Source organism: Vigna umbellata, chromosome 10 (genome assembly GCF_029865625.1).
Source record: "Vigna umbellata cultivar VRB3 chromosome 10, Vumbellata_1.0, whole genome shotgun sequence".
Lineage (NCBI taxonomy): Eukaryota > Viridiplantae > Streptophyta > Magnoliopsida > Fabales > Fabaceae > Vigna > Vigna umbellata.
Genome location: NC_142174.1, coordinates 157,781 through 172,962, shown reverse-complemented (window position 1 = coordinate 172,962; position 15,182 = coordinate 157,781). Strand labels below are relative to the sequence as shown.

Below are 15,182 nucleotides of genomic sequence, written 5' to 3'. Positions count from 1 at the left end.
AATTGTTAAATAAATATAAGATGAATATAATGATTAATAATGATATTTTATTTATTAAAGTAATCATAGCAAACAATAAAAAACAGATAGAGAAAAAATAGTAAGTTAATGTACTAAAAGAGTTTTTATAAATAAATATGAAAATAAACATCATACAATATTCATTCATAAAACAACCCTATTATATGTAATACTCATTTTAGACTAAAATATATGGATAAAGAATTAATGTGAAATTTTGAGGAGTCATGCACTTGTAGTAGTCTATACTTCTCTGCAAAGTCATTGCACTTGACCACACACAAGGTCAGTCCGTTGATGTCTTTAGCCAATGTCCCTTAGACTATGACCATACACCTCTCACCACATACTCCATTTTACTCTACCTGAGCTTGAGTGATTATTAAAATGATATGATTATCTCCAACGTTTGGACTCTCACATCAATACTTATACTACTAAAATGTCACCATAGAATCTATCTACGAGATCCATGGAATTACTCTAAACACATATACTATACTAATAACCAATAACAAATTCATCATCATCACAATATCATAAATAAATAAATACCGTACATACTCACAATCATGTTATCAATCTATGAAACGTCACAGTCCATAATAACCATACATAGAAACCATGGTAAATCACTTTAAACAAATCAAAGAATTAGAAATTCACCGAAAACATACACTAGCCCTTAGAGTGACGCTAAATGTGAAACCTCTCGCAAAGGAGAGCATTTTGCGCCATAGACTTTGAATTTGAATCCTTTGATCGCTATTAGACATGGCACATATCAGAACATCTTCACTTGATCGCAACTGTAGCAAAACCACCAATTTCAACTTTAAAAACCTCTTGTAGGCAACCATGACTCATTTACCATACTAGCTACACCAAGGAAAACTCAACCCCAAACAAAACTAAAACCCTTAGTTCAAGCATGACTTTCATAACCCGTATTGTTGGAAGTCTCACATCGACTAGAGATAAGATCAAATTATAATATATAATTCGGGTGCAAACCTCACCATACAAGTTAGTTTTTTGGGATTAAGTTAAGCTTAAAACTACTTTATAATATGGTATCAGAACTATGGTTAGAGCTTTTTCTAACCATAGACTAGAGAAGTCCCACATCGACTAGAGATATGTTTATACCTCGGCGTGAAGGGGGTGTGTTGGAAGTCCCACATCGACTAGAGATAAGGCCAAATTATAATATATAAGTGGGGTGCAAACCTCACCATACATGTTGGTTTTTTGGGGTTAAGTTAGGCTTAAAACTACTTTCTAATATGATATCAGAGCTATGGTTAGAGCCTTTCCTAATAAGATCTATGTTGGGCCACTATCAGACCACCTAGGTTGCAAACCCCAAGACACCCTTTCAGCTTCTTAAGATTCTTTTTCTCTTTTTTTTTATTTAACAATTCAACAACCAATGTCATCAATCAATAAATCTTCTCTCTTTTTTATTTAACAATTCAACAACCAATATCATCAATCAATAAATCTCAAATAGATCAACATGCAATTCAACAGTTTTAAAACATTAAAAATTATAAGAAAAACTATTATCTTTCCTTCTTGACAGATGATTAAACACCTCTAAGGATCCTGAGACAACTCTAAAGCTCAAGGAACTTCACTCATATAAACAAAGAGTCTTATAGAAGATTTAGATTTCACATGCAAAACATAATAGCTCACATGCAGAGGAGACACACAACTAAGAAAAAGAATAGAAACCAACGTACTCTTTTGCAGAAAATGATAATATGAAGTAGAAGATCTCACATTACTGATCACTCAAACTGTCTCTGATATTCAAACAGATGAACAGGAGATAAGAACTTCAAGAAAGAAGTCAGAAAACTCTAGAAAAATAGTTTATAAAGATATGACATGTTTTAAGATAATAGAACTTTATAACAAAACTATTTATATTAAAATCTTTTAATATTAAAATAGCTTAGTTTCACTATTTTTAAACCAATAATACTTCTAAAATGTTATTTTCTAAATCTTTATACTTGGATCTTTTAATAAATTTTATTTTATTTTTTATTAAATCACACTTATGTTTTAAAAGATGTTAATATTATTTTATTTTCTTTATATTTTTAAATACATTTTAACAACTTCTACATCATAGATTTTGTTTTTTAAATTTTCTTATTTTTATAAAAATAAATACTAAACATTTATTTTTTTAATTGAAAAGATATTTTATTTTCATCTTTTTCATTCATTTGTAATATTTTTAATTTTGTATTTTTTTAAAATCAAACATTTTTTTATATTTATTTTAAATCATGTGAACGGAATTGTAGGTTGAGTAATAAATTAGTTTGATATTCAGCTCTATTGTTTTGAATTTTAAATTCAAAACACTTAAGTGAACTTATGAATCAAACTTTTAAAACAAAAGTTATACTAATTTATATATTATAATTTGACTGATAACAATGACATATTAATTCCAAAGAATTTAATTATGATAAGTATGATGTAATATTAATAAGTAAATTTATGTTTAACTTAATAAAGTTATATGTAATCATCAACCTTTGACATGATAATAATAGTAATAATAACAATTATACATAATTACTTTTATAAATTATATTCATAATCTTTTATCAATCCCACAACATTATTGATTAGTTAAAATAATTAAGAGTATGTTTACTGAATAATTTACATGTGATTTTCACTTCAAAATGATTTGTGAAAATACTTCCAAAAAAAGCAGGTTAATGAAAAAAGGTGTCCGTATTTATCAGATCATAAATTATAAAAAAATATTACATAAAACAATTTGTTAACACCAAGGAAAAAAAATTGATTTGATTATCTCATCATGACAGGAAGAAACCAAAATTTACTTAAAAAAGAGATTATGTGAACAATCCATATTACTGATCATAACTACGTGCTAGACATCAAATCAAATTCAATTTACTAACATACTATCAGGTTTCATCCCTGAATGTCATCTAGATTCTCATATTGCACTTTCTTGAACCATCAATCCACAATCATTTTATATTCAGGGGTTGCTAGTACTCTTCTCTTAATTGACATTTGATGACATGTTGAAGATTAGATAGTGGAAAACTGAAAAAGAATGCTTTAACAAACTGAAATATAAAATCTTGAAGAAACATGAGGACTTTGCTAACACATGAATAAACAGAAAAAGAAAGAAGAGCATATTAAAAAAATGGAGATGTTTATCTGGTTTACTATATGAATTCACTCAGTTAAACCAAAAAAGTGTTCAGCATAGCTTGAAGATGGTTTCAAAAGTCATTTTCATCCCACTAATTTGGTATATAATCAAGAAAAGTCACATAAAAGTACTACCGAATATTATTCCTTTGAATAATGATATTCATATACTTCTGAGCACGTTTCATGAAACTACAATTGTCAGAAAATGTAAGAAAAAAATCAATGTCATCAAGTTTCTCATATGGGAAAATCCTGTACATTATGTCTGTTAACTTCAAAATGTAATAAGTCAGAGAGGAGAAGCATACATTTCCAACCTCATCATGACAAGAAACTATGAAATTCCTAAAATAAAATACCTCTACGATTTAATATAATCTAAAGGCTGGCAAATACTTTTCATTGACACAAGAATATCTATCTAAATGCTGTTCTTTTATTGAATGAGTCCAATGATCCGAGCTTTGATTACACAGCATTCTTTATACCTCTGTCATGAGCGCTATGGTTGCAAATTTTATTCAAGGGGTCTTTAAACGAGAGAGTGTCTTTTCTTTTTCCTTTCCTTTGTGTCTGCAAGAAAGATTCCAATGCTCTAACTGTTAATGGTCTGTTCCTTGTGCTCCTCCTTGGAATTATATCTTTTGGCTTCAGGTCCTGCTTGTCTTCCTGAGCTTTTGTCATCATCAATTCAGCATTTCCAGACATCAGTAGAACTTTAGATTCATTCAAGTCTATGGTATGTTGTGGTTCACATTTCTCCACTTTATCACAAGAAATGCCTTTGTCCACACAAGTTCTAATAATATTTCTTCTTTCATGTTCTAATTCTGCACTTCCTTTGTTGACATGTGGAATGAATGATGACTGAGAGGGTTCCTGTTTTTCTGATCCCATGATTCTTGCGGAGTTCATAAAAATGTGGTCTGTCTCAACATCAGCTGGTGGAGAAAGTTTTAACAGTTTGATGGGGGGACCTGCAAGATCTAAATGACTTAATCTTGGTCTTCGTTTGAATTTACGCGGTATGCTTCTCTTTAGTTGATTTCCACTAGCCACACAGATCATCTGATTTTCAAAGTTTTCTGGCATATTGTTTGCATCATCATTAAGTGACTTAACATTCACTTCCTTTTGGCAACTAAAATCTGTGTTGTCTTTTCCTTTATGGCAATCGGCACTATTATTATTCTCTTTGCTGGGTACCATAGCAGCTTCTGTCTCTGCCGGATACATGTTGTCAAAGTTACCTTTACTGTGGTTTGCACAGTTAGTAGAAACTTGGTGCTTGAGGTAACACTGGTGATGGTTGTCAGGTTGACCATCCTTGTTAGATCCCTTTTCTGCTTTTTTCTCATTGCAGCCACCAACTTTTGTTTTTAGAACTTCCAGTTTAAGAAGATTTGGTTCAGCTATCACTTTGCTCAAGACATCTCTGACAGAATCAAAGTAATGATCACCTTTTACGAGTTTTCTCTTGGAAAACCTTTTAATACCAGGTAGAAGAAAGACCACAACATTTTTGGAACTAAGATGGCCTTGATTCTTTAGTTTCTCCGAGTGCCAACCTCTTGCCAGTAAGCGGGGCCAAACAGCTTCCCAGAATATATCATTACTTTTGGCCTTGCTGGATTGATAGTCTCCGGTCAAATGCTTGATTATATCACAGGGTCCAAGAGAAGACCAAACTTTGGTAGCTTGTATAGAACAAGCCTGGGTTTTCTTACCACATTCCATGGCTGGGCTGGTAAGGTCTTCCTTCCCCTTACCAATCCCTACAGCTTCCACAAGAACATCAAGTCCAACAGTAGACTTCAAAGAAGAGACATATTTCTCTAGAGAAGTCCTCCCCTCCGAATAGGACTTGGAAACCTGGTTATAGACATAAGTAAAGTGAGGAGAGAAGGGAATAAGAGTCCATTGACAATAAAGGTCTAAATAATATCACTGGTCCAAAATTAGCACAAAAATAACTGGTAAATCAGATGTTTTTCCCAACCACTATATCTAGCAAGGAAAGCATTTCATATTAAGCAAATAAAATCCATAGTAACTTAGTGAAGTTGTAATACACATGTATTGGCGAGCATACACAATTCACTGCATTATCCAGCTTATCCTTAGGAAAATGATTATTCAGTCACAAAAATAAATAAATCACATAACGCAGGAGGAAGTTAAAAGTAGGATGTCTATAAAATTACATGAGAATAAAAGATATTGAGATCATAGGATGCATTGACACGAGCTAAGCTAATAATCAGGTAGCTGAAAAATACATATTGCAGTTCATCAACAATACTGAGCACAAGGGACAGAAAGAGAAAGAAAGGCTTTATACCTGTTGCAAAGCATGTTTACGTTCTTCTGAGACACGCTCAGTCAAGCGAAACAACAGTTCAATATGCTTCTGACCAGAAAAAAGTTTGTCTCCTGTTATACATTTTCTCCCTTTTATTTTCTTGCAGTCTGACCATCTACAGTATTCATCGGACTTGTAAAACTTTCCATAGTAAAATGACAGTATTTCTCCCATCTCTTTGTTCTCTAGAAATCTTTTTATCTGAACAAAGTTTTTCCCGAAGATAAATAAACCAAGGAGAAAGCTTTTTACATCAGCATCACTCCACGAGTTATTCCAATTAGCTTCTGCTACTGGTACAGTTATATTGAATGCACCATCATTCTGTCCAAGATATCTCCACCCTTCATGTCCACTATCCTCCACTTCATTATGTGCAAGTTCTGATTCTTTTATCATGGAAGGAACTTCCACCTGATATTGATGACCAATTCGAGGACTTGACTGTGGTGCTCTATCTATGTATCTTACATCAAGAGCACTAGGAGGAATTAGCTTCCTTTTAGATGGACGCTCCATAATATTGCTGAAATCCTATCCAATTGATACAACCTGCCAAGCAGTATAGGCTGTGAAACTCATACTATAACTCCTTCAGCAATTGAAATATTATAAAGGAAATGTACATTAGATAACAAGCAGAAGAACAGGATTCACACGAGGCAAAACATGTACATTAGATAACAAGCTGAAGAACAACAGGATTTACACAAATCAAAACATGTACATTAGATAACAAGCAGAAGAACAGGATTGCACACATGCCATTTCGTATTTTCCTTGCCAGCAATTATGCAAAGCATCATACCTATTGAAGGCATTGAGATCTTATAACCATTAGCATGCATTTATTGAAGTTATTTTGCTAACATTTTCATTTTCCTTTTTAAAATTATGCATGCATATTTTGCTATCTAACAGAATATTAGATACCAACTTGTCTTCACCTTACACTGTCACCATTATTAAATTCTCTAAAACTCAAACACTATATTAACTCTTTGTACTGAATGCTTGACTACTAAAAAATAAAACATCCTAGTTGCACACTGGCAGATTTGAAAGGCGACACAAAAGACAGTGATGAATCAGTTAAAACCAATCCAAGTGTAAATTTTTTTAATATAAATAGTATAACATATCAAGTGAAAGACGAGAGTGAATTTCAACCATAAAATTTAAAATGGGTGATTAAAATAGAACTCAATAATTTCAATCCCTCTTGTATAGTTTTATTGTCAAATTTAACTCTCCTACAGAGACTTAAGTACATTATACATACACACACTTCCCCAATCTGCAGTAGGTTGATTGTCTACTATTGCTTTTGGAGGTCAACTTATTGAACATGACTATAGTACAAAAAATAAGGAGCGACTATTGGGGAAGGAATTTTTCATGTATCATAATTCCAAGACTTCATTTTTTTTTTCTGAGAGAAGGTAATCAAAACCTAGCTCAATTTAAAACCATCAACTGCTAGCTACAGAAACTCGAACAACGGCTCAAAAAACACACAGAAAACCCTACCATTCTCTTTGCCCAAAGCAAATTAAATTTGCCTACCCTACTCCTTCTCGAATACAATATTCTTGGCTGACTGACACAACTTCAGAATATGATAACATTATATGACAAACACCGTGTTTATGCGATCTTATAAGCACAGGAAAAAAAAATACCCTTTATGAAGAAATGATACCAATATAACAAAATCCATATCCTCTCACAAGTTCGTTCTGATCAAAACTAAGAAGTTGGTTACAGATTAAATAATTCAATACTCAGTCGTTATGTCTGAGAAAAAAGTATATGTAATCATGGAAACCAGAGAATAATCAGTACGATGACACAGAGGTTGAGTACAACCCCACATGAGATCACAGCCATATATAATGGTAACAATCAATGGAAACCTTATTCTTTGCCAAAACATATTTAAAAGGTTGTTTCTTGGCATCTATAAATGACAACATGACATCATGATCATACACACAGCTGCACATGATGCTTGATAACAAGATGGATGAACATTTGTTGAAAACGTGAAAAGCAGACAAATATAATGCATACAAGAAGGCGAGTGACGATATTTGAAGATAAGTTGCACATACATTAAAACGTGTCAGAAAAGTTAATACACATTTACGAAGAGAGAAGCTAAAGGTAACGACGTAAAGGAATGAGAAGGGAGAAAGAGATAACCTGATGGGTCTTGAAAGGCTAAATTCGATCACAAGCCAGCGATGAAGAGAAGAGCGAAGGGAAACAAATATAAAGCACAAGTGTGTAAACAAATGAACACTCTCTATAGTTATATAGTTATAAAAAGTGACCATAGTTATATAGATGTTCTTGAAATTGACCCTGAGTTTACCTTATTAGAAAATCCTTAAAAATTTGAATTCACAGAATAATAACATTTTTTAAAATAAATCTAAGAGTGATTTTAAATTAAAAAAATCTAAATTTGTTTAATCGTTTAATTTTTTTAATTTAACCATATATATTGACATTTTTATTTAAGCAATTTCAATTTTTGCAACAAAAATAATTAATGGATTGTACTTTCAAAAGCTATTCTTTGAAGTTCAGAAACTTGTTTATAATTTTCTTAATTTTTAAAACAATATTTCACGGTGTTATATATTTTAGGATTAAAATGGTGATTGATAAACTTAAATAATTTATAAGTGTTATATTTTATTGTAGATTTCGTTTATACGAGTTTTGGATTTAATGGGTATAGAAGATTTTATATTATCTATAAGATCTTTTTATTACATTACTTTTTATCTTACAGATTAAAATTAACATTGGTGTAATATATCACTATAAAAAAATAATTTTTCTATTAGTAATGAAAAAAAAAACCACAAATTTGCCAAAGTCATTCAGTGCAAATTATATCTTAGCTTCTAACAAGAACATTTAATAAATCTGATAAAAATCTTTAATAACAAAAACAACTATGATATGATTGGAACATTAGTTTAAAATAACAGAAAAAGTTATAAAATAATGACAACTTCTGATTTTTAGTTTCTTATTTTAAAATGGTCTTACTAATATTGTATTTAGTTTTCTCACTGCTCATGTTTCAGTTGATATCTTATCTGTTCAAGAAAAGTTAGAATAAAATTAACTTATATACAAAATTTCAAGGATATAAACATTAATTACATACCTAGTTTACTTTAAAATTATATATTTCATTATATTAAATGAATAATATGTAACATCTAAAAAATATAGCAATGAACCATATAATAGAATAATTACAATTAACAATAACTCAGATCAATCTTAATCAGTAAAAAGAACGCACGGTTATGGTCGAACGGCCTTACATATAATTACAATCTTAACTGTACAAGATAAGTGAAATTTGACCGAACGGTTTACAAAACCAACACCGAACGGTCATCCAAAAGAAAGGAAAAGGTGATCTAACGACCACCTTACCCAATAACCAAACTACTAGCCGAACCAAACTACTAGCCGAACGTCCTACTGTTCGGTCTTTACCTCTACATCTACCAAGTTCTCTTCTTCCAGTACCTCTTCCAGTAGCGCGTCTCCTTCTGCTCACATCCACACGGATGATCATTGCAACGACAAGGACAGACGTACAACAAGACAACACAAGGAAAACACAGGGTAAGCTTATATAACTTAATTCATGCATCAACATATATATATTAAACAATCCAACACACATGAGAAATTCAACATATGTATCATACCAAGCCTATTACTAGACTGACCGTCTGGACTGTATGACATCTGTGTAGCTACGACGTTCGTGCACCCGGTTGGTGTAGTAAGTGGGATACACTCAACAGCTGCCACCCGAGGTTAGCCCTATCTGTCCAAAGTACCCCTAAGGACTAGGACCTCCTGCCGTTCCCACACATGACCTACCCTCCTCTACATGAGGACGAGTACTCACGGAACATCAGGATGAATCGACAGCTTAGCATTACCACAGTCATACTTTACCAATTTCAAATCTTCACTCATGAGTCGTTCCTCCCCGGAACGCTCGTTCATATTTCACATCATTTCATCAGTCTCATATACTCTTCATCATTTATTACCCATCATTTTAATTTTATCTTTATTACAATTTCTAATAACTTCAAATACCGAACGTTCAGTCCTCACTCAGAACGAGGATTGAACACTAAGAACGAGACCGAGAAGTCGCCCGTTCCAGATTTGAATAAGACCAAAAGGGTTACTAATAGATTTAGGAATAAACCGAGTACAATCATATACCATATGACGAACGTTATTTACAACGTGAATAAGTTGAATGAACTGACTCTCGTGAGTTCAAACCCATACTCAAACCATAAATCAAGTACAGGGGCTCTAGGCCGGATCCCATGAAAGTAGACACGTCAAAATGTTAAATAACCATATTTAGAATCATTCATATACAGAAACCGAATGCCAGTCAATGACCGAACACAGTAAAGGAAATTCTACTGAAATTGGACGAACGCTATTTCATCAAGATTGATTATACAAGAAATGAGTACGAGCGCTTGGTATAAGACCGAGCACTACTCAGTACGAGCGCTAGGTGTAAGACCGAGCACTAATAAACTTCTAATAAAAGGTTTGATAAATATATTAAGTTATTATTGAAGTGGTGTTTACGAATATATATATATATATATATATATATATATATATATATATATATATATATATATATATATATTGGGTTTATCACAGTAGGCTCAGGCACAACTATGTTTTGCCGAACGCTCAAGCATAGTATTACCACACGAGGGCGCTCGTCCTACACTAGGATTCTCTCCAAATGAAAGAACCCCTTTTTTAACTATGTTCATCAGGAAAACCGAACGGTCAATGACCGTTCAGTAACGAACGTACTTTATCATAGTGAAAATTTCATATCATAATCAATTTGCATACTTCGCACAACCCATATCATACTAATAAATCATATTCCACATAAACAATCATATCAGCATTCATACTTCATATACATTTAATCACTCAGCAACATGCATTCATTTTCAGCGAACGTGCAAACGAACATACAATTAAATTAGATAAGCTTCCCTTACCTCTAGTGTGAACGGACGTCTTACAGACTGCAACTCGGTTTGCAAAACTAAGATTCCTTCTACCCTCAACGCTCAACTACTCTTCAAACCAAAATCAAATAACAAACCAAAAAGGGTTCAGAATTAAACTAAGGACTCATGCAACCAGAACTTGGTTTGCATGTTTACAAGAACGAACGGTTAAGGGAAACGAAACTTACCAGTTTCAGAACTCGAAACTGTTTGGTTCAAATTGAAACTTGGGACGCCGGGAGTGCTCCTACGGTGCCTGAACGGTGATCGGAGAGGAGAAAAAGGTGAGTTCTGGTAGAGAGAAGAGAGAGTTTCTAGAGAGAAGGAGGAGAAATGGAAGATCAAAGTTTGGGAAGAAGGGTGCATGCAGAGGAGAGTGGGACGAAAGTTTCAGAAACAATCATTTTCTTCCCACGTCCAAACGAGCGTCCGCTCTCCTGCCGACACCTGCCTTCCTGATTTAAGAATCCTAAATGCTTGACACCTGGCGTCGCGCAAAAGAGTTTTGGGTGTGTTTTAAATGAGGTCTGACATAATATGTTTTGAATCAATTTTAAAGAGGTCTAATATATTTTTTTTCCTTTAATATATTTTTCTTATTTCTGTCACTTGTCCTTTCTACTCTCCTTCAATTTATCTTTTTAATTTTTTTTCATCATTTCTCGTCATTTCCAATAACAAATTTTATCCACTACAAAATAGTTCAGTACGAAACATTTTTATTTTATCAAAATTTAATGTAAAGTAGTTTTTTTATTTACTTAAAAATACTAATATTCTTAAGTTATTTATATTATGCAAGTATGTGGTAATTTTACTAGGTTTTATGATTGAAAGATATATTTTCTTCAACTCTTTTGATTTCACATGTTTTGGAAAACTTTGGTGTTATTCTCACTTTCTTTTTTATTTATTGGAATATAAGCAAATATTATATAAGAGTTATAAGATTGATTTAGTGATAAAATTTAGAAGGGAGAGTGGAAGATGTTATGGGTTCAACTCTCCCTATTAATATTTGAGAATGACAAAAAAAAAAAAAGTGAACAAATATTTTATTTGTATAACTCAAAAGAAAGTCTCCCCTCCCTTTGTATTTTTTCACTTTTCTCGAGCAACCATCCACATTAAAATTTCATCTACTCTTGCAAGCCTCCTATGTGAATTGAAAATAAAAAGAAATTGCTAATAAGTGATAATTCAACAATAAAATAAAAAGTGTTCTACAAGTACTTTACTTTCTACCAAAAAGAAAAAGTCTTATTCATTTTTATTATTTATATCGAAATAACGGTTCTTATGGTGATGTATCTAAAAAAATACTAGAAGGAAGGTTGAATAGTATTAATGAAAAAATGAAAAAATTATTTTCGCAACATATAACACGTATGCTTAAATGCTCGCCCTAATAAACGTTTGTAATTGATTGTGGCTTTTTACGTGCTACTCAGAATATATATTAATTGCAGAGTTTTGTAAGAACCTTCTTACTTGAAGAGTAATCGTTTAGCTTGAAAAATTCTTGTATTTAGAAATAAAGCTGCGGGTTTTTATAAGAGATGCGTTTAGGTAAGAGAAGAGATAATTGTACAGTTATTTTTATATTGGTTCATTCTAACTGAGCTACGTCCAGTTTCCTCCGCAGAGAGTTCCACTATAATTTTCACAAATTACAACTGAGTATTCGCATCACTCCTAGTACTAAGCAACCTTGCCTAGATTTCCTTTGAGTATTTGCACCACTCTTGGTATTAAGAAACCTTGTCTAGATTTTCTTAACTCAATCTGAGTTCAGTTGTAAGTATTTTAATTCTCTCCAGAATTGCAATCAAAGATTGCTTACAAGTCGTTTAGACTATAACTCTTGAAGAGAGGATCTAATTACAATTCAAAGAGTCTAAACACTCGCAGGTGTTTCTTTCTTTTATCTCTTTCTTATCATAAGGAAGGAGTATGATAATGAAGCTCGAGAGTATTTCTTTTCTTCTCTTTTCTCTTCTCTTATTCTCTTTTTCTTATTCTCTTTTTCTGTTTAGATATATTCTTTTTCTTGAACTCTTTCTCTTCTTCTCTTTTGAACGGATGAATATTTCATTGTATGCTTTCTTCTTGCTATCCTCTTGATTTTTCTTTCGAAGGTTCTTCTATTTAACGGCTTCTTGAATAAATGCCTGTTAGACTAAGCTTTTGCCTTGATTCTTGAGCAGGTCTTTTATCTACTACAAGTAGTTTGGGTGCAATTGCGTCTGACATAACGAGCACTTTTCTTAGACGATTGTTTCCATATTCGTTCTCTTGCAACAAGGTTAGAGGCATGTTGCGATAGAATTTTATAGAGAGACCACCTTTCACATCCAATGGATGAACCGCAGTGAACTGAGATAGATGAGCTCTACATGATTCAACTATGCATATGCGAGGTGGAGTGATGCCCTCGTTACACTATTCAGGTGTAGTGACATCTGGAATGCATAATGACTGAGAGGGTTCCTGTTTTTCTGATCCTATGCTTCTTGCGGAGTTCATAAAAATGTGGTTTGTCTCATCAGCCGGTGGAGAAAGATTTAGTAGTTTGATAGGAGGACCTGCAAGATCTGAAAGACCTGATCTTGGTCTTCGTCTGAATTTATGCCGCATGCTTCTCTTTAGTTGATTTCCACTAGCCACACAGATCATCTGATTTTCACAGTTTTCTGCGATATTTTTTCTTTATAGAAATCAGCATTATTATTATTCTCTTGGCTGTGTATCATAGCAGCTTCGGTCTCTCTCGGACAAATGTTGTCAACCTTACCTTTACTGTGGTTTGCACAGTTAGTAGAAACATGGTGCTTGAGGTAACAATGGTGATGGTTGTCAGGTTGACCATCCTCGTTAGATCCCTTTTCTGCTTTTTTCTCATTGCAGCCACCAACTTTTGTGTTTAGAACTTCAACTTTAAGAAGATTTGGTTCAGCTATCACTTTGCTCAAGACATCTCTGACAGAATCAAAGTAATGATCACCTTTTACAAGTTTTCTCTTGGAAAACTTTTTAACACCAGGTAGAAGAAAGACCACAACATTTTTGGAGCTAAGATGGCCTTGTTTCTTTAGTTTCTCCGAGTGCCAACCTATTGCCAGTAAGCGGGGCCAAACAGCTTCCCAGAATATATCATTACTTTTGGCTTTCCTGGATTGATAGTCTCCAGTCAAATGCTTGATTATATCACAGGGTTCAAGAGAAGACCAAGTTTTGCTAGCTTGTATAGAACAAGCCTGGGTTTTCTTCCCCCATTCCATGGCTGGGCTGGTAAGGTCTTCCTTCCCCTTACCAATCCCTACAGCTTCCACAAGAACACCAAGTCCAACAGTTGACTTCAAAGAAGAGACGTATTCCTCTAGAGAAGTTCTCCCCTCCGAATAGGACATCGAAACCTGGTTATAGACATAAGAAAAGTGAGGACAGAAAGGAATAAGAGTCCATTGACAATAAATGTCTAAATAATATCACCGGTCCAAAATTAACACAAAAATAACCGGTAAATCAGATGTTTTTCCCAACCACTGTATATCTAGCATGCAAAACATTTAATATTAAGCAAATAAAATCCATAGTAACTTAGTGAAGTTGTAATACACATGTATTGGCTAGCACACACAATGCACTGTATAAGACAGATTATCCTTAGGAAAATGATTATTCAGTCACAAAAATAAATAAATCACCTAACACAGAAGGAAGTTAAAAGTAGGATGTCTATAAAATTACACGAGAATAAAAGATATCGAGATCATAGAATGCATTGACACGAGCTAAGCTGATAATCAGGTAGCTGAAAAATACATATTGCAGTCCATCAACAATACTGAGCACAAGGGACAGAAAGAGAAAGCAAGGCTAAATACCTGTTGCAAAGCATCTTTATATTCTTCTGAGACACGGACAGTCAAGCGAAACAACAGTTCAATATGTTTCTGACCAGAAAAAAGTTTGTCTCCTGTTATACATTTTCTCCCTTTTATTTTCTTGCAGTCTGACCATCTACAGTATTCATCGGACTTGTAAAACTTTCCATAGTAAAATGACAATATTTCTCCCATCACTTTGTTATCTAGAAATCTTTTTATCTGAACAAAGTTTTTTCCGAAGATAAATAAACCAAGGAGAAAGCTTTTTACATCAGCATCACTCCACGAGCTATTCCAATTAGCTTCTGCTACTGGTCCAGTTATATTGACTGCACCATCATTGTGTCCAAGATATCTCCACCCTTTATGTCCACTATCCTCCACTTCATTATGTGCAAGTTCTGATTCTTTTATCATGGAAGGAACTTCTACCTGGTATTGATGACCAATTCGAGGACTTGACTTTGGGGCTGTATCTATGTAGCTTATATCAAGAGCACTTGGAGGAATTAGCTTCCTTTTAGATGGACGCTGCATAATATTGCTACAATCCTATCCAATTGA

The 15,182-nt window shown here is 33.2% G+C and overlaps 1 protein-coding gene and 1 pseudogene across 1 annotated transcript; both read right to left on the bottom strand.

Annotated features, from left to right (window-relative positions):
* Window positions 1-3,717: 3,717 nt before the first annotated feature.
* LOC148191559 (uncharacterized) lies at window positions 3,718-6,157 on the bottom strand. Its single transcript, XM_088099921.1, has 2 exons — window positions 5,591-6,157; window positions 3,718-5,121 (listed from the first exon to the last, which is right to left on the bottom strand). Exons 1-2 carry the CDS (start codon window positions 6,128-6,130, stop codon window positions 3,718-3,720), a joined length of 1,944 nt encoding a protein of 647 aa, XP_087956047.1. The 5' UTR covers window positions 6,131-6,157.
* A 7,013-nt stretch (window positions 6,158-13,170) lies between these two features.
* Window positions 13,171-15,182, bottom strand: LOC124836445 (uncharacterized; annotated as a pseudogene).

Excerpts from the sequence above, each read along its gene's own strand:
- LOC148191559 (XM_088099921.1), bottom strand. The coding sequence starts at position 6,130 with ATGGAGCGTCCATCTAAAAGGAAGCTAATTCCTCCTAGTGCTCTTGAT. Across the intron at positions 5,122-5,590 it reads GTAAACATGCTTTGCAACAG|GTTTCCAAGTCCTATTCGGA; the intron begins GTATAAAGCCTT and ends GTCTATAACCAG.